We start from the raw sequence: 20,572 nt of genomic DNA, 5'->3' as shown, positions 1-20,572 counted from the left end.
AAAAACAGAATAAACGTTACACGCAACATAAGCATTACTCAGTACAACTCACAAAGACTTGGAGGAAAAAGGAAAATAAATCTTAACTACTAAGGAATATATATAATGTTAATTCAATACATATTCGAAATCATTGTTCCAGTAACAACATTTTCGTGAACATCACTAGACTCTGAACGGAAATTACATGATGGAAAGATGAATAAGTAAAAAAAAATCATTTGAGAGACCCAGGTAGTGTTTAATTGGTTGAACTTGTTTTATAAGTGTAAACGATAAGACCTGTTCTAGGCCAAAGCATGGTCAAAGTGATCACAACAAGATCGAGGGACGCAACCGAAACTCAAATAATTATTTCAGGCCTTAAAATACTTCCCTAATCGATAATCGATAAGATTATTAAGTTACAACCAGGTGACAGTTCAAAGCTGATGATGATATGGGCCAGTTGATAACGTAATTGTAGGGGAACAAAATCCCAGTTTTTGTCCGTTCCCAGATTTTGGAACAAGGTTTTGAAAATGGCAGGCATGTGATAATTGTGATATAACATGTATAATGTCCAGCAACCTATTTAGAGAGGAGAGGCTTCTTTGCGTCGCTAACCCTAACCCTTGGTGCTATTCTCTCAAGCATTTTGCTTACGATAGCTGGCCGCTGCATTTTGTTTTATTTGTTTTTGCTCACATGTATATTTATGCAAATTATTCATTTATTATTTAATTGTCACAATTTGTAATTTTACCATTTAATTTGTACATGTTTTTATGCATTATGATTACTGTGATTCATGTATTGAATTATCAATAAATGCAGAAACACCTGCAAAAAAAGTTACCATTATTGTGACAAATCTCCCTCTCACGTCCCTGTTCACAATGCGATAAAAACTTTAAGTTGACGTCGGAGTTGACAAATAGTATTGTAAACTGTATTCTACAAGTCTGTAGCTTTTGTGTAGCAAAGCGGAACGCACTTTGGTCACTCGGGTCGGTTTAGTCATGATACTCTATCGTTTGCAAAGCCCATATATTGCTTGAAATGGAGGTCTTCTCGTCATTAACTATCACCAGGAAGTGCAAAAATTATAACTGTGTTCATTTATTTTAAAGCGTGGCGCTCGTCTTTCCCTTCCTCCTCTAACTGTGGGGGCCAGCCACAATCAATCACTGATTTCACACCCCTGCCGGTCTGCCTAAATATTGATGAAGGCAAAAATATCATTCGAAAGAACACGGAAAAATACATGATTTTCTGCTTCAACATATTTTGGCAATTTCTTTTTCCAAGTTTGGGGGTACTTTGATATTTCCGGGAAGACTAACTGGTATAGTGGCCATTTAGGCGTTTTGTTCGATCACCCATTCGACTTTGGTCCCTTCTTTGGATGTTGTTTCAGCTCTTCTGATTGGTGTTGCATTTGGTACATCCGACAGACCAGATCCCATTATCTTATTGATAATACACTGGCTTACGCCAAGACACAAGGTTACCAACATAGTTTATAACTGCACCCCAACTACTCGTCTTCACCCTGTTCTTTCTTCGATTGGTTCTTTTGGGAGGTTGGGCGTGTACCACTTCGTATGGTACGCCCCTGGCTGTATGAAGAAGAGAAATCTCCTCAAACAACTTCCTGAGGGTGCCACCAAAATGTTTCAGTTTAAAGAGCCCTTCCTGAAGTTCTTTCACCTCTTCTGGTGTTTTGATATTTTCGTTGGCTCCCCCAGCGATAGCGTTGTCAAGAATCTCTATCTGTTTCTTGTACTCTTCTTTCATTGTAGTCATGTTCTCTAGCACACCTTCTTTTCGAAGGGTGACTGGTTTTGCTTTCTCTTGCTTAATGCACATTTCCAGGTATTCTTCCACAGCGTCGTTGTACGTAATGAGAGCATTTGCCTTCAGGAACGATCCGAACTTTGCTCCAGTTGCCATGATAATCTTTTGTTCAGCTTTCAATTCTTCAACTTTCTTGTTGATTTCCTTTATGAATGCTTCCTTCTTTGCTTTAGAGTCGCAAATGGTATTGATTTGTTGTTGAGCCTGGGTTGAGAGAAACTCCTTCTCTTTTAATTGTATTTCGTATGTCAAATGCATATGGTGCTGGTAGCTGTGCGTGCAACTACGACAGTATTGGTTAGCCATGGCCGCACATCCAGCAAGTTTAGGATTACCTGTTGTTTCGACAGGGATACCTGTAAGATAACAGTGGTGGTGGCAAATTGTCTCATACACCGTGTTCTGTACCTTTGTCTGTCCAACTGGGACATACCTGACACACTCTGGAGCTGCACAGACTGTCCTAGGATAGCCTAGTTCCTTCCGTTCTAGGTCATATCCTTTGAATTTCAACTCTTTTCTCAGAGACATCATTTCAGAATCCGCATGACTAATTTTAGCTTTGGTCTCTTTTGCTGCATCAAGATTGTGATTGATTGTGTTGCCTACTTCTGCTAAGGGTTTGCTCATGGCTATGATGATCCTCCTAGCCTCATTCATGCCAAGGGTCTCCTTAACCTTGTGCGGCTTTAAGTGACATTCGATGTACTTCAGAAGACGTCCCGTTTCCTCGACAGACTTGTCCCAACTGGACGAGTAGGTGGCGATTTCCCCGTCGCCGAATTTCACACCATTCTTTATGCATGCAAGAAAACGAAAAGGTTCATTATCAAAACAGAAGTAGGTATCTTTCGTTGCTTGAATCCCGACATTCTTCTTGGCAAGCTCTTCGTTAAGAGCTGGTAATGTATCACCTGGCTGGTAGAAAGTCTGTCGGGCGTTCGTAAAGCAGAACACAATGTTCCTCTTGGCCGAATTGTGGAATTGGACAAGCAGTTCCTGGATACAGAATCGGAACATTACAGTGAGCCGCGCATTGTTCGGCTTCAGGAGTATGCATATTGCATGAATCTCGGAGTAGTACATGAGATGGGACAAGATATTTTTCATATTGATTTCGTCCTTCTCCACTCCTCCGGAATCGCCTATTCCGGGAGTGTCAATTAAACGCAATCGTATGTCACCAACGGTGAAGACATATGACCGCGGTTCCTTCGTGGCCGATTTTCCAGTTTCCTGGACCTCGTTGGGATCATCTGTCCCTATTTTGATTTTCTTTTGTTCATCATCCTGTGTTAAGGTGAAAGACGATGGGATCAAGACAGGGAAGTCTTGAGAACTCATTGCCTCGGATAAATTGGCGAACGACAGATAGTTCTGAATCCCATTGATCCACGTTGATTTTCCAACACCTGTCTCACCCAGGATGAGGATGTTGATTTCTTTCATTGGCTTCAGCTGGGAAAGGTGATCTCTGAGCAGGTACTTTGGGTACACCATAAATTTCAAACCATGTTGTGGATCATTGCAGCGGAACCGTGAACCCTTCGGATTCGACTCTCCGCATTTGCAGTAAAACATCTTGGAAGTTGGACCATACTCTACCGGCTGCCCGCATTTCAAACATCTCCATTTGGACGGGTCACCAGCACATCTTCCATTTCCGGCGATAGCGTTCGGGCATCTTAGTTTGACCAATGCTCGCTGTCTAGGGGCAGAATTTTTTGTAACTGGACCTACAAGTTGAATCATACACACATCAAGGTGTTGACCCTCTTCTTCATAGAGGTCTTCAGATTTAAGTATGCCGTCTACGTACTTGGCGATTGTTGGCCTCTTCACTTTATCCGGCCAAACATGGCTTGAAACAATCTCCTGGTCTACCACAATGAATTCACTCATCTCATCCATTGAGAATGTAGACAAGAGGCGCAGGAAAAACTCTCGATTTTTCTCGACAAATTCCGAATCGCTGCCACTAGGAATATAGAAAACAAAAGTGTTTTCCAGTGCATCTTTCTCAAGTTGATCGTTCTTACCGATGCACGTGACTCCCTGGCTAAGCATCGACCTGAAGAATCTGACTTTCTGCATATATGGTTCAAATTCCTCCTCGTATTTGGAAGCAGACAATTCTTCAGAATCCATCTTACTCAGGAACTCTTCGAGGACACTCGATGCATCTTCCCCCGATCTCACCCTTTTAACTCTTTCCTGGAGATCGGTTATGAAACGGGATTCTTTCAGCGTGACCTCTTCCCAGACAAGACCAATTCTCCCAACGGCTTCATCGGAAATGAATGCACCATTTAGAGTCATCTCATGGTATATGTCATGCACCTTCTGGGATTTCCCCTTTACCTTTTCCAAGACCTTTGCACACTTCTGAATGATGCATTCATCAACATCATTGCAGGTTATGCCGTTAGTTGCCTTGACCCTGATCTTCTTCCTGACAGTTTCTAGAGACGTGAGATAGTACTTGACAGGGACCCCTTTCCCACTATTGGTACTTTTAAGAAGTGTGGATAAGGACCTAACAAGCTCAACTGCTCCTTCGTACGTGGTGGGTATGGAATTAACTGTAGTTAAAACGTCGGCCCTATACCTGTAAAACTCTTTCCTGTCATCTGTTTCGGTATCAACATCTGTATCCCTATCATCATCTAAGATGTTTACTTCCTCCTTTGCATCTAGGACGTCCTTGATTTTTTCAAGCCCTTTTTTCACTTCTTTGCTAACATCCGAGTCATCCTCATGTTCATCCTTCTCATACTCACAAGTTATTGTACACTGAGCCCCCCAATCAATACCTACTACGACATGTGTTGCACTGGGATTCGTGCCGGACAACACCTCCTTGTCAATGATATCTCTGTTCTGGCGAAGCATCACCTCTTCGTTGACAGTACTCAGTTTGTAGATGAGACTCTTGCTTTGGGTCATTGCACTATTCCGCTCGTCTCCAAGGAAAGCTCCTGAACCACTCAGTTCCACCATTCCGACCGCAACGCTCAGCTGATGTTTGGATAAAATGTAGAAGATAATATGAAAAGTTTTTAATCAAGCAATAAGTGTTGCATTTACAATTCATACCCGGGATTGGGTCATTCATAGAATATCAAGGAAATTATTTTCCTGACAAGCCTCACTCTACACAAGCCTTTGCCCTTCCTCCATCTTTTTCTACAGCAAACCTCGTTTTACAGAAAGTGTAACAATATGAGTAGTGATATCTGTGAAGAAACCAGTCTAATACTTATTAGGAAGTTGATATTTCTATGTTGAGCTGAATGTAAGGTGAATCAGGTGAAGAAAACATAAGAATGGACCCCTTAATGAGAAAATGTCACGATGTTCATTGGAGGGGGGCTAGGGGTTAAGTATAGCTTAAAAGGTACTAATTTACTTTATATATCTAAATTTGTTATTGGTTAATATATTCAAGTTACGAACACCCGTGACATAATACAGACAAGGTTGGCCGAGATTATCATTTTTTTCTAATTAGGACTCTCTAATCCTAAGGTAATATTTCACTGACCTGTAGTTCGTCTTCTACATCAAGTATCTTGCACTTCTCCTCTAAACTATCCGAAATTGTCATCTCTATCTCCGTTTCGGCAATGTCCATGGTTTCTACCATTTCCTCTTCCAGTTTTGAAATGAATAGTGATTCATTCTGTGGAAACATAAATCATTAACGAAAATTAATCAAAATAAAAAAAATATACAAATTTGGCAACATTAAAAAGTGGAATGGTTCTTGCACTCTCTTCTGCATTACGCGATTCACCACCGCAGCAGTGACATTCTTTCAGATTTTACGCTAAAGTTGACACTTTCACGCAAAGTGCGCATGGCATCCACCCGTACGTTATTCATCTTTTTTTCAATTCTTTTTATTTCATTTCCATTCAAAAAACATAATACAAAGTAATATAAAGTAATACAAATCAAGTACAATTTTACAGAAGGGCATTCTTACTTCGTAAAACAAAACAAAACAGAAAAAACAGTATAATATAGAGCATAAATAAAACGGCATCCACCCGTACGTTATTCATCAGTCCCGACCTTTCGCTGGAAAACGCGAACGCTTATTTCCGACGGTAGTTGGTTTTGGAAGAGACTTTTGGGCCTGTCGTCATGGTCGTAAAACTCTGTCCTGCAATGCAAATTATGTGACATGAGATTTTTTTTTCGTTTCGCATCTGGAACGGAAACATTCAATCTGCGTTTCGTGTGCAAAATTCTGGTTGCTACTATGGTAACAGCGATAAATCCGATTTAGGACGACTTTCCAGAGCCACATTTGGTTCCTCCCAGAGGTTGAGAGGCCACCCGCGGGGCCCACTTCCATTGAAGAGTGGATACCAGGCGCGACCACGCGTAAAAAGGGAAAGAGTGAGCAAGTACGTTACGTATAGGCATATGTAACGTTATAAGGGTGTAAAAAACGATGTTTAAAATACTGAAAAGGGGGGTATATTTCCAATACTTGTAGGGTTTCACAAGCTAAATACTTGTTGAGAGATGCATTTTCATAATCTGGAAAAGACTTGCTTCCCTTGTTTAGGGTGCTTTTCGAAACCACATGGTCGCGTCTGGTATCCACTCATCAATGAAAGTGGTCCCCCGGGAATTTGAATCTAATCCCCCATTTCTGGGGAAAGTAAAACATAATGCTCATTACATTTTGTGCTAGAGGCACATCCTTTGTGTAGGAGTAAGCAAAAGAAAAAACCCACGGCTGGTGTTCAGACGTTTAGGCCTATTGCATATGCCGTGTACATATCAACGCATGCAAAATGGTTTCGGCTGGAGAGGTGATCTTACCTATGGAATCAATTGCCAGTGACCCAACAATAATCCACATTAAATGCAATATCGATTCGATGGACTGTAATGATCTATATCTAAGCCTTAATTCAGTAACTTTTTCCTCACTCAATATGTACTCGATTTGTATGAAAAACCACTTTCTTATCCATGTCATAATCTATTGTGGGCCCTGCATTTCGAATATCTCCAGCCAGCTGTCATAGTAGAGGCTCGCCGCCGGCTCAGGAATACGATGATGACCAGACGTACATGCATGAAAGCGGAATTTAATCTCGCAGCATGGGGCGGGTGTCGCGTGAAAGAATTTTGCAAACGAAAAGCAGATATATAGGGCCTGTAACACAAAGCTTAGCAATGATTGTAGAGCAGTTTTCTACGTTTGATTCTATTGACTATAATGTACAATCAATCTTAAAAATCAAGTGTATGATTAAGTGTTAACTTTTTTGTTAGGGAACCATAATCTTACCGTCCCTGAGGTTTGCGAAAGGTGGCTAGTATCTCTGCGAAGACATTAAAAGCTAAGATGCCAACTTGCAATAGTGTCGATCCGCAGAAAGTTCTATTCATTACAATCTTTAATAAGGAACTGTTGCTGGCCTAGCGCCATGAGCGTCTCGGGACGGTATGCGCGCTAAATAAAATATCACTATTATTATTATTATTATTATTACGTAATAACACAAAGCGTCACACCATCCCATGAATAGAAAGCGCAAGCTGACCGACTCCCATGATTCCAAGCATTAATAAATCGTTATCGAGAGCCTTGTTTATGTTTTGCCGGTCTACCATCACATGATAAATTGGGAAGCTTTTCATATAATGACGTCATCACGTCATTATTAAAACCTTTAAAATTCACAATTCTGTTGTAGATGGATTTTCATCGAGCCATTAACATGCATTTTTCCTGGTTTCATAAAAATCAAAACAAACCTATCATCAGAATGAACTGTCCCTGTATCATGTGTATTGGATTTAACCAAATAAAGAATAAATATGGTACTTTCGCGAATCGAGATCTGAGATTTTCTTGTTGAAATACCGATACCGCTTACCAGCTGACCTGTAAGGCATCCTTTATTCAAATTGCTCTTGCTATTCACATCAAATGCCTTCCGACTAGAAAGTGGGCTATTCGCGAAAGGCCGGGTGAATGCCAAGATTTCTTAGGTAGCGACCAATCCATTTCAAAACACATTTTCAATTGTTTAATAAACACCTTTTAGTTTCAATTCTCAAATTTCATGGAAATGGGGTTTGCTAATAATGTTGACTATTAACTCATGTACGATTATGGCATCATTGACATCTGGATTCATTCATTGCAGTCATGCCTAACTTTGGCACTAATCAAAATTTACATCACTGCAAAGAATACCTCCTGATTATCCAAGCATGAAGACATACTACATAAAATATGGTAACATATTATTTGGGAGATTTTCAGCCATATATAATGTTTATTTGTCACTGTTCATGACATATTTTCCCTTAAATTGGGGATTTTTTAGGTGTCATTTTTTTTTACTCACACGATAAAACTCAAAGTAGGTATTCCCATAAAAAAAGTTTATAATTATTCTATACACAACAAAAAAAGTAAGTTCCCCCTTAAACAAACGTCCCTATTTTCCGAATCACTGAGTTTTTAATATATTTCAACATGAGCGTGTAGGTAATTTTAATAGCTACCCTCTCGAGGGATGTTACGAACGTACTTTATGCCATGCTTCGGTGGGCACCGCCAGAAGGCAAAAATGTCACTTTTTTAAGTCACAAACCAAATATCATGACGTTGACTCCATTTCATTGGAACGAAATCCACATTCTCATCATGAAAAGTCGTCAGAAGGGTTGTAAAAGGTACTTTCTAAAAGACGATACTTTTTTGCTTAAGTTCACGGTTGAATAAACAAAGGTCAAAATTTGCTATAATTGGATTTTTTACACATTTCTATATATAAAAATGATCAAATATGATGACAATTATTTTGGGGAAGAGTGTCTTCAACAATGTTCATCATTTAATGGTTCAATGAACATTTGATTAAAACAAAAAATACGATTTTCAAATGCCATAGTCAAGTATTGCTTCATTTCAGGTAGTGAAATTATCTTATCAACTTTTTTTGCAATGTTCATGACCAATTAACATGCTTCTATGATTCAAAGGCGTTTAATTAAACATTGACGCTTGAATGAACATTTGGAATGTAATTGTTCTTTTTTACGTTATTGGAAAAAAATGCAATTGTTAACTATAGATATCTGTCACAAACCTTTTTGTATAGTTCATTTGATTTGATTTTTATGAAATTCTCGATGTCTAATGTTTGAGTGAGCACACAATATTGGAAAGTCATGCAAATGAGAAGAAAGTTTAAGGCGTTGGCCAAACTCTGCGCCGTATCGAATGATTATTTTGGTGTGTATCCCTTTTGGATAGTGTCACTCTGAAGCCATGTGCGAAGTTTCATGAAAGAACTGTTAGCAGAAATAACATAAACCGTCCGAGAAACAAACCCTCATTTCACTTTTGTGATTTTTTTATTTCCCCTCTCATAGAAATTGTGTACACTATGGGTGCATAATATGTTTAAGAATAAGTAAACCCTTATTCAATATGGTAGAACTTTTTTTTTCAAAGCTGTCTTTAGCAATGACATTTGGCAGTAATGTTTATCAACCTATGGGCAGAAATCTGTGCAAAAATGAAATCGATTTATGTATGGATGAGTGAGCACGCATCAAAGGGGGGAAATTGCATTTTCAATCTCACATGTGACTTAATTGCTGTTGTTTTTATCATCCACCAATATTTACCACCACACACTTTCCGAAATTTTTACACTTTCATGGTTGAGTGAGCACACTTGAAAACTTAGGAATGAATACTCTTTATATTGCATAAATTCATTTTTTTCCTAACTTTATCAGGATCAGATGAATTTATGGACAAATCAGTGATGGATCGAGAATTTGAAATTGGGGAAGGGGCTGAGATATTTGGGGAAGGGAGCCAGTAACATTTTCCAATATAATTTTGACATGTTAATAGAGGATACTAACATGAGCCGCTATGATGATACGTCAGAAAAATTGTGCTCATTCAACCATGAACATACGCTATCAAAATTGTGTGTGGACTAGTTCAATGATGAAAAGCAAAACAGCATTAGCACCATAAAATTCATCAAAATATAACCTTCGCTCAACTTTGTATTTACACAATCTGAAAAACGATTCTTGTGACTTTCAAAACATTTTAAATTCCATCTTTGATTATTCATGCACGACTCAACCGATCAATCTCATTTTTTCCCAGGAGTTTTTTTTTTTGTGTGAAGAAAACCACGTACGAATAATATTAATCAGAATAATTCCGTTCAAAAGTTACAACATTTTTATTTAGGGGTAGTTATTACATGTATATATATATATATATATAAATATATATATATATATATATATATATATATATATATATATATATATATATATATGAAGAGCTCACTTGCAAAAGGGGTTAGGTCCATTTTTCATCAAATTTGATTTTTATGTCTCAATGTAACATTTTTAGTAGCTCTATAAGGTGATACCAAAGAAAAGTTGAAATTCCAATTAAAAAGTGAACTAAAATGGCAAAGAAGAAATCCCTTTTGTTTCATAAGGGGTTAGGTCCACACATATTTTTTTGGGAAAAGAATATCTTAAAAAATATGAAGAGAGGTAGATTTTTCTTATACCCAATTTTATGTTCGCATGGTAGGGTATCATAAAATTTCAGTTTCGCATAAGAATATTGCAGTATGGGAGAATTAAAAAGATTATTTTCTTGGAGTGGACCTAACCCCTTTTGCAACTAAAATCTTCTGAAGAACTAATTTGTCAAAAGGGGTTAGGTCCCTATTTCATATATTTTATTGTTTTCTGTCTCTAAATCTCTAAATTTTAGTCACTCTGATGATATCAAAGAAAATTTGAAATTCAAATGAAAACGTGAATGAAAGTGGCAAAGGAAAATTACTTTTTTAATCAAAAGAGATTGGATTCATTTCAGTTTACTTGCAAAAGGGGTTAGGTCCACAATGATGATTTTTTTTAAATATATATAGAAAACAATTCAAGAAAGGTAGATGTCTTTTATACCCAATCTTATGTTCACATGATAGGGTATACATCATGACAATTTAGTTTCTCATAAGAATATTACAATAAGTGAGAATAAAAAAAAAACATGGTTTTTCTCGGAATGGTACAAAGTGGACCCCTTCTGCAACTAAACTCTTCATATATATATATGGATTAAGTAGAGATTAAGTAGAGAGATTGGGTGCGGGGGACTATCGAGGCAACTTAGAAAGTTCTTCTTTCCCCTGCATTTGGAGGCAATTGTTTTTTAGTAGATTTAGATTTTATTTCCGTTCAACAATTTTTTCAAAATATAATCAAAGTAACAATACATATTCAATATAATCGATAATACAGACTAATCAATGAAATTTCGTAACAAATGTTGAATATAAACTAAACAAAACTACAATTTGTTGCAGTAATTTTATCAATGAAAAGAAACAAGAAATGAACGGAGGGACTTGCCAAGAAAAGCAAAAGCTTGTAGAGAAGGCAAGCCCCTAAACTTAGTTTCAATACTAATTATAAACAATTAGTAGGGAGGTAGCATATAATTATTACCAGAAATTTCTCGGTCCTGATATCGTACAGGTCTCCCAGCTGGGCTTCCCTGCCGAGACTGGCTCTTGTGACACTGCGCCCCGTCATGACTCGGCGAGGTACTATCAGGCTCGTGATAATACGCCCTCAAACGACCTGTAAATCAACAATTTTGAGTAACGATGAGCAAGGACTAATATGAAGGTTGTCTGTTATGCGTGATCATGAGCACAAACAAATGGTAGTCTGCAAGCAGAGACCCATATTTGACACTAATATTTAACACTAACAAAATTATATCATGTCTAGAGTGAAGACTAGACGTGAAACTCTGTGTCAAACAAGACTAACCACAGTACATAGTAAATCTAGTCTCACTATACTTCAGACGCTGCATTATGCACTATTAGAATTGTGAAAACAAAGGGAGTGTGCTTGCATACGAGAAAAATGAAGGTAATGATGGTGGTGGTGGTGGTGGTGGTGATGATGATGGTAATGACGCTGCTGATAATGGTTATGTTGTTGATGGTGATGATAATGGTGATGGTGATGATGGTAGGGATGATGATGGTGGGGATGATGATAATGATGACGATGATGATGATGGTGGTGATGATGATGGTAATGATTATGGTGGTGGTGATGATGATGGTGGTGGTGATGATGATGATGATGAGAGGAGAGACCTGCGGGTCACAGGTCTGTGTGCGCTCCCAGACCCAGATTGGCTGGCTCCTCCAAAAATGCCCCTTTGAATGTCTTTGACAGATATATGGCGCTATACAAATGCTGTGCATGATGATGATGATGATGATGGTTATGATGATGATGATGATGGTAATGATAATGGTGGTGATGATAATGATGGTTATGATGATGATGATATTAACGATAATGGTGATGATGATGATGGTTATGATGATGATGATGGTATAATGATAATGGTGGTGGTAATGATGATGATAATAGTAATGATAATGGTGGTGGTGGTGGTGATGATAATGGTGGTGATGATAATGATGGTGATGGTAGGGATGATGATGGTTATGATGATGGTAATGATAAATGTGGTGGTGATAATGATGATGATGATGGTTATGATGATGGTAATGTTAATGATTATGGTAATGATAATGGTGGTGGTGATGATGATGGTCAGTGGCGGACCGTGACCCGGAGGAGACAAAGCATTGGAGGGGCACTGAATTATTTGTGAACAATGCTGTGCCCCCCAATGCTTTGTCTCCTCCAGGTCACGGTCCGCCACTGATGATGGTAAACAAGTTAGTGATGACATTAGTGATAATGCTGCTGTTAATGGTTAAAATGGTGATGATGATGACGATTATGAAATAGTCCCGATATTGGCGAAGCATATCTTCTCTAATATCACAACAAACCTGCAAACAGGCAGCAACACACAATTATATGTGGGGATATCGTGCTCTATCTCGATTTTTTTTAATTGACGAATTAATTGCCCCTCCTCGGAAATGTTAAAGCTGAACCTTTTTATCTTCTATTTTCTAGTCATTTTTAAAATTGTATATGCCCACCTAAGAGAAAAATATGATTGAAATTAATCAAACTTCTTTAATAACATGTGCAATTGTTATACCTCTGTAAACACTGGCGTAAAATTTAAAGGAGAATAAAACCTTTGGAACCAGTGGGCTTGTGTGGAAAGAGAAAAATCTAAGAATAAGATCAAAGAAAGTTTGAGAAATATCGGAAAAATAATGAGAAAGTTTTGAGCATTTGAATATTGCGATAACTAATGCTATGGAGATCCTCCCATTGGCAATGCGACAAATATGTGTGATGTCACATGTGAACAACTTTCCCTTAGATGGACTATAAAATCCCGTATACCCCCAAAATGTCTTTTTTGCTCTTTCTTATGGTAATACAAACTCTTTATCCATATATTATTTGAAAATATGTATTACAAGTCCTCCTATGGAAAGAATTCATGATCTATGATAGATGTGATAAAAGAGGCATTTTAAGTGAAATATTATTATGTTTTCACATAAGCTATCTTGTTCCAAATGTTTCATTTTCCTTTAATAACATGTGCAATTGCATGTTATACCTTTGTAAACACTGGCGTAAATCCGGTCCGAGCAGGGGGGGGGGGGGTGAAAGCAATATATTGACCAGAAGATTAACAATTTTGGGACACCCCCACACCTAAGGCTATGTATACGGGGTATATAACCGTGTACATAATCCTTTTATCTTTTAAAGGTCAAGTCCACCCCAGTAAAATGTTGATTTGAATAAATAGGGAAAAATCAAACAAACATAATGCTCAAAATTTTATCAAAATCGGATGTAAAATAAAAAAGTTTAGGCATTATGAAGTTTCGCTTATTTTTCACAAAACAGTGATATGCACAACTCAGCGACATGCAAATGGGTCAGTCGATGATGTCCGTCACTCACTATTTCTTTTGTTTTTTTATTGTTTGAATCATACAATATTTCATTTTTTACATATTTGACAATAAGGACCACCTTGACTGAACCATATAGTATTAAACAATGCTAATTCCACATGTTCAGGGAGGAATTAATAGTTGTTTCCCTTGACAATATTGAGAAAATTAGAATATTTCATATTTCACATAATAAAATACAAAATATATAGTGAGTGAATGACGTCATCAGTCTCCTCATTTGCATACCGACCAGGATGTGCATTTAACTGTTTTGTGAAATTAAGCGAAACTTTAAAATATCATAACTTTCTTATTTTACATCCGATTTTGATGAAATTTTCAGTGTTATGTTTGCTGGATTTTCTCTTTTTATTCAAGTCGACTTTTTTGTCCTTTAAAGTTAAAGGCCTCTAAGGATTTTTTTCAATGGCTAAAATAATGAATTTGCTGTGCTATAAACTAATGAACTACAGTAATATCCAAATGCGAGCGAGCGAGCAAATTTTCGACAGTTGAAAGAAACAGAACTGAATAATTATCAAATTGTCTTTCAAGGAAGTTTAATTATGGGAGAAAATGCAGCGGTGAGCGTAGTAAGCGAGCCTTAAAAAGTTGCTTCAATCTTTTGAAATAATATTCATTAAATACAGAGAATGATAAGGGTATATTATCAATCGACTTTAGAAGGATATGAACTAGAAATTTATATAAAGAGCATAAAGGGATTTAAATAGTCGAGTTTTTGAAAACTCATTTTCTCACTGGTCAAAATATGAGATGAGAATGAAAACAAAAATAGGTTAATGATTATCAGGAATAAGGGCGCCATATATGAAATGATCGAAGGCCATCACAGGCCACAATATAAACTTCCAAAAACGTGGAAATATCACAATGCTGAATATGAAAATGAAAGATCTCGAATAATCTTTAAGATTATGTTGAGATTCAAATTTTGAGCAAATCAATTATGAAACATTTATTACATTGTGTTAATTGTTTTGATGTGATTTAAAGTCCTATATTTGTAAAATGATAAAGATGACGGCATTGATTTGATCAAGGTTATCAGTAAACTCATCGAACTTTTGACGAATACGGTAGGGCAAATATTTTTTTTTCACGAATTCCCCGCTTCAACAAAGATACCAGATGAACCCCTCCCATATTCACGAAAGTGTATTTAAAGGATGTTTTAATTCGTTTATGATAAAAAGTTGTAAAAATTGAAAAATAACTAAACTCCCATGAGGCAGTGGATATAACATTTGCAATTATTTATATTTATTTATTTATTTATTTTGTTTTATTTATTGTATACTGCAGGGTAGGCCTGTTCAGTTCTTAAAACTGCTTTACAAAGGCGCCCTGCAGTTTAAAATACATGTCAAGATAACTATAAACAACAACAACAACAACAAACAACATCAAAAATACAAAATACAAAATATCTAACATCAGAAACAATTAATACCAAAATATAGAGTGGGAAGTGACAATTTAAACATACATAGCATTGTAAATCAATGGAATATCATTTCGCTCTTTATCAATTCGTATGAAAGGCTTTGCATAATTTTTTAAAAACTAACAAGGAGGTACAAACTTGTAAATTTGAAGGAAGTGCATTAAATAATTTGGGTCCGACATATGCGAAAGATTTTCTTTTATGTTCAATTCTAGCTTTGGGAAGCTGAAGGGGGCATCGTAAAGAATACCGTGTCCTGTATTTCACGGGCCGTTTACATACTAAATGTTTTAAATAATTTGGAACTAAATCATTCATTATTTTATATAGAAGAACACAATACTGATATTTTATACGCTGATCTACTGATTGCCACTTCAGTAATGAGCTAAACGTAGGGATCACGGCCAATTTTGCACTTTTAGAATGCAAAATTAGGCCCGTTTAAGCACTTTGACTGCATTTTAAGATGAATCCACACAATAACAGTAGTATTAACCATTTCATGATTTAAAGAGAGATATATATATATATATATATGTTTTTCTTAATTGAAATTTGGGGGATGATTGTACATGGATGTATTAACCCATCCTGCAGTATGTGTATGGTCGTACTGGAAAAAAAAAAAACATGAAATAAAATGATCAATCCGCGTTTTAACAAGACATTCAATCCCCCAAACACGCACACTCTCAGTCTTGATAGGCTGTACGCAACAAAAATCATATCGTAAAGACACTAAATTAATTCGTAAACAACCAATGGATTTCACCTTATTAACGAAACCCCTTTTAGATCCAGCGGCGACACCATAAATTTTAAAGCGGATGGGGCAAGTGCAGGGGAACAGAAAATGTTGGTGGGGCGGAGGAGGGGGGCGCAAGGGCGGATTTCTCTTAAATTTCTTTAATTTGCCAAATTTCGGGGGGGGGGGGCAATTTGTCAGGTGGGTGAATCCCCTCCCCACTAGAAAAGAGGCTACTAGAAAGAGTAAAAATCATTCAATGAGACTGAGTTCACATAGAAGTATACTATTCGGTATACGATGCACGTTTTCGAAGGTCACGCCAATAGCTGGAATCGAGCATGTATTATAGGATACTATTCGGAAATACGGTATATAGCTCCGTAAACATGGTATAGTAAAAGTGGGAATCGAACTTGTTTGATTTTCGTGCAGCGTAAAGGCCTGCCATCCATTTCGGGGTATCAGGACAACTACCCCCTGGACAATCACCCCCGGACAATTACCCCCCGAGGACAATTACCCCCCGGACAACTACCCCCCGGACAATTACCCCCTGAGGACAACTACCCCCCCCCCCAGGACAATTACCCCCCGGACAATTACCCCCCGGACAATTACCCCCGGACAACTACCCCCCGGACAATTACCCCCGGACAACTACCCCGGACGATTACCCCCGGACAACTATCCCCCGAACAATTACCCCCCGGACAATTACCCCCTAGACAAAGGGAGTGCACAAAGTCATACGTCGGCCGTACGTTTGACGTAAGAAGTACTCAAGGCATCTTGGAATATTGGAGTATCTTGGAATCAAACGTACGCCGTAAGAAAGCTGTAAAATTGAGCTCCATTCATAAGCGGATCCAGGGGGGCCGAGGGGCCCGCCCCCCCCCCCCTCCCCCTATCGGCAGAGCAAAAAAATGGGGGGAAAAGGGGGAAAGAGAGAAAAAAAGAAAAAGAAGGGGAAAGAAAGGAGGAAAAAAAAGAGGGAGACGAGTGAAAAAAAAAAGGTCAGGGGATGACTTGGAAAATGATTAAAAAATATATCTCATGTCACTATATTATTTTTTTCGCTCGAGCTTCGCGCTCGCATAGCCTGTTCAAGGAGATACACATCTTGCTAAATAGGCTGATATGTAGCTTAAAATGTCAAGTTTTGAAGTCGATATTACAAAGCATATTTCAGCTCGGACATTATTCATAGTTTTGTTTGATTTACAAACTGATTTTTAAGTGCTCTGTTTAATGTCCGTTTTATGGTGTGAATATAACTTGCAGCTTGCGCTATGCACTCGCATTATTTGATTTGCCAAATCATATAACAAACTACTTAAAACCCCCCTTTTATGAAAGTTTACCAAAAATTTCGTCTCACGATTTGCGCTCGCATTTTTGTTAAAAATATATCAACTCACAAATCCTATTCATGATTACAAAAGTGCTTAAAATATCCAGTTTTCAGACCTCAGTGTCAACACATTTTACTCACTCATTTAGGCTTATTACATTAATAAATATTATAATAAAATTTTCATGTATTCTTAATGACTAAATTGTCCCTTTTCAGAAAAGAATATCACAGTTTTATATGTTTCATATCGCGCTCAGGAAGAGGAATAAGAAAGTTGTAATCATTTTCATATGACAAAATGTCCTTAGACCTAGAATGTCCAGGTCCTAGGTCAAAATAATAATGAAGATATAAGCTCGCGCTTCACACTCGCATCATTTATTAAGTGCTTTCCACATCCACTTCACAATTTCCATACACAATGCTTTAGATAGTGCTCAAATTCACCATTTTCATACCGGAATATCAAGTATTTTCCGCTCGCGCTTCGCGCTCGCATTGCTTTTTTCGATGAGATTAATATCTTGCTCAATATAGGCTGATATGGAGCTTAAAATATCAAGTTTCGAAGTCAATATACAAAACATATTTCATCTCGGATATCGAGCTTTCATTATTTTTAAATTTACAAATTGATTTTTCAAGTGCTCTGTAAAATGTCCGTTTTATGGTCTAAATATTAATATTTTCAGCTCACGGTGCTCGGTCGCATTATGTGATTTGCACAGGCCTACTTCTTTATAAATTCTTACAAACCGTCCTTAAAATGCACCTTAAACGAATTGTATACTATCATGATTGCCAATTTGTATAGAAAAACACTGTATTTGATTATGTCATATTGTTTACAATTTAGTAAATTTGGTACTTAATTTCCTTCTTTAATGTTTTCACCCAAGAATAATACACACAAAAACACCTTGTAATTTACAAGGTGTTCTTGTGTGTATTATCTTTGCATAAAGTTTTTTAGCTTACTATATTAAGTTATAAAGCCACATCTTAATCTGGAATGTGCACCAATTGTTTCATAAATCTTCTTGTTAGTTGAACTGTATTAAAATAACAGATTTATAGGTCTACTTGACAGTGTTAGTGTTGATAGTTGCGTTATCGACTTTCAATATTTCTACCTATAAAGGTGTCTTTTTTACGTTTGATCTATTTGCCTGATTTCTTACCTGAAATTAAACACAAAATAAATATTTTAAAATATCAGATCAGTTGGAATCAGAGATATTCAGCATTTGTGATTATTATGACTAATCGTGTTCAATTGTTCTATGAAAACTTAGAACGAGGGCCAGTTTACAAATTTTCGGATGTATATATGCATAGCCAAACGGGAGGTTTCGGGTGCAAGCCCCCCCCCCCCATTTTTCATGATGCAGAAGGCGCCGCTAAACAATAAAAAAAAAGGAAAAAAGAAGAAAGTGAGAGAACAAGAGAAAGAGCAACATAAAAGAAAAAGAAAAAGTTATTAACGTAAGATAAAGGAGAAAATATTTCGGAAACCTGTGCCACCGACCAAAACTTACATGGGTCCCGCTTAATTCTAACATTGATGCTGGAGAGAAGGGGGGATTTTCTGAAGGTAATTGTCTGGGGGGTAATTGTCCGGGGGGTAGTTGTCCGGGGGGTAATTGTCCGGGGGGTAATTGTCCGGGGGGGGGGGTAATTGTCCTTGGGGGTAGTTGTCCTCGGGGGGTAATTGTCCGGGGGGTAATTGTCCTCGGGGGTAATTGTCCGGGGGGTAGTTGTCCGGGGGTGATTGTCCAGGGGGTAGTTGTCCTAGAACCCCATTTCGGATGATTGTGTGTTCTGGTAAATTAAGGTAAATTTTACATTTCCCAACATCACATATTCTTCACCCATATCATCATACGCACCAATTACCTTAAAGGGTAAAAGCCCTCAAAGCACTAAGTGGTCTGAAATATAAGCCTATTGTGTGGAAAGTGGAAACAATAAACTGCACTGTGCTGAGCTTGTGACTTATCTAAATAGCCACTAATTTTGATTAAAATACGAAGGAAATAAACTGATGACACTTACGTTTTAAGACTGGCCACGTACTTCCAATTGGTCAAACTCGCTCTCCTACTAGCATCTTTCCTGCTTGCACTACCGAGGAAAATTCGACGGCGTTCATATCTCTACCAAAACGACAAAAACAATCAAGAGTTGCTTCAAGCAACCAATAAAGCCAGATTGTCGCCGATAAATAATTGCAATACCTTCACTTCCAAAAAGTTACAATTATGGAGGCCTTAATAAGGCCAGAATTGCGAAGATACCAGAAATTCGTGTGTCTGAGCTTGTAGAAACTCTCGTTGTGAATGTTCATTACATCTTTTGCTCCGAACCTAACCAATCACGGCGCGCGATAAAACGCAGGAACAAACTTAGCCCCGCCCAAAACTTGAGAACCAAATTTACCCCACCCATATCTTGCAATTCACTAACGAGAGCCACCAAGCATGGGTTTTCCCCGCCGGTTGCAATCCAAAACGACATGCATATTCATGAGATAAACGTTGCGCAATTTTAGTACACTCCGCCCTCTCGCCCGTCTACGTTTCACAATAATTTATGTGCTCACTTGTTTTGAAATGTAATGTCTCCTTCTCCATCCTCCACTGGCAGGAAAAGCTACCGCAAACGTGAATCAGGCAGAAGTTTTGTCATTAAAGGACAAGTGCACCCCAACAAAAAGTTGGTTTGAATAAAAAGAGAAAAATCCAACAAGCATAACACTGAAAATTTCATCAAAATCGGATTTAAAATAAGAAAGTTATGACATTTTAAAGTTTCACTTAATTTCACAAAACAGTTATATGCACATCGTGGTCGGTATGCAAATGAGGAGACTGATGACGTCATCCACTCACTATTCCTTTTGTATTTTATTATGTGATATATGAAATATTCTAATTTTCTCCTCATTGTCAAGTGAAACAATGATTAATTCTTCCCTGAACATGTGGAATTAGCATTGTCTAATACTATATGGTTTAGTCAAGTTTGTCCTCATTGTCAAATCTGTAAAAAATGAAATATTGTATAATTCAAACAATAAAAAACAAAAGAAATAGTGAGTGATGGACATCATCACTGAGTTGTGCATATCACTGTTTTGTGAAAAATAGCGAAACTTTAAAATACCATAATTTTCTCATTTTACATCC

The 20,572-nt window shown here is 37.4% G+C and overlaps 1 protein-coding gene across 1 annotated transcript; it reads right to left on the bottom strand.

The window, feature by feature from the left end:
* Nucleotides 1-1,367: 1,367 nt before the first annotated feature.
* LOC129268408 (uncharacterized) lies at nt 1,368-19,725 on the bottom strand. Its single transcript, XM_064104536.1, has 4 exons — nt 19,440-19,725; nt 11,386-11,520; nt 5,384-5,521; nt 1,368-4,857 (listed from the first exon to the last, which is right to left on the bottom strand). The coding sequence occupies exons 2-4, from the start codon at nt 11,470-11,472 to the stop codon at nt 1,453-1,455; spliced, it is 3,630 nt and encodes a 1,209-aa protein (XP_063960606.1). The 5' UTR covers nt 11,473-11,520; nt 19,440-19,725; the 3' UTR covers nt 1,368-1,452.
* Between the last annotated feature and the right edge of the window lie 847 nt (nt 19,726-20,572).

This window comes from Lytechinus pictus, chromosome 9 (assembly GCF_037042905.1).
Source record: "Lytechinus pictus isolate F3 Inbred chromosome 9, Lp3.0, whole genome shotgun sequence".
In the NCBI taxonomy this organism is placed as follows: Eukaryota; Metazoa; Echinodermata; class Echinoidea; order Temnopleuroida; family Toxopneustidae; genus Lytechinus; species Lytechinus pictus.
This window is presented reverse-complemented; position numbering and strand designations above follow the sequence as displayed.

What these genes read in the sequence shown, in the direction of transcription:
- LOC129268408 (XM_064104536.1), bottom strand. Translation starts at nt 11,472, where the DNA reads ATGACGGGGCGCAGTGTCACAAGAGCCAGTCTCGGCAGGGAAGCCCAG. An exon ending in TCAGGACCGAGAAATTTCTG is followed by an intron (nt 5,522 to 11,385) that starts GTAATAATTATA and finishes ATGTTTCCACAG; the next exon opens with AATGAATCACTATTCATTTC. An exon ending in ATGTAGAAGACGAACTACAG is followed by an intron (nt 4,858 to 5,383) that starts GTCAGTGAAATA and finishes TCCAAACATCAG; the next exon opens with CTGAGCGTTGCGGTCGGAAT.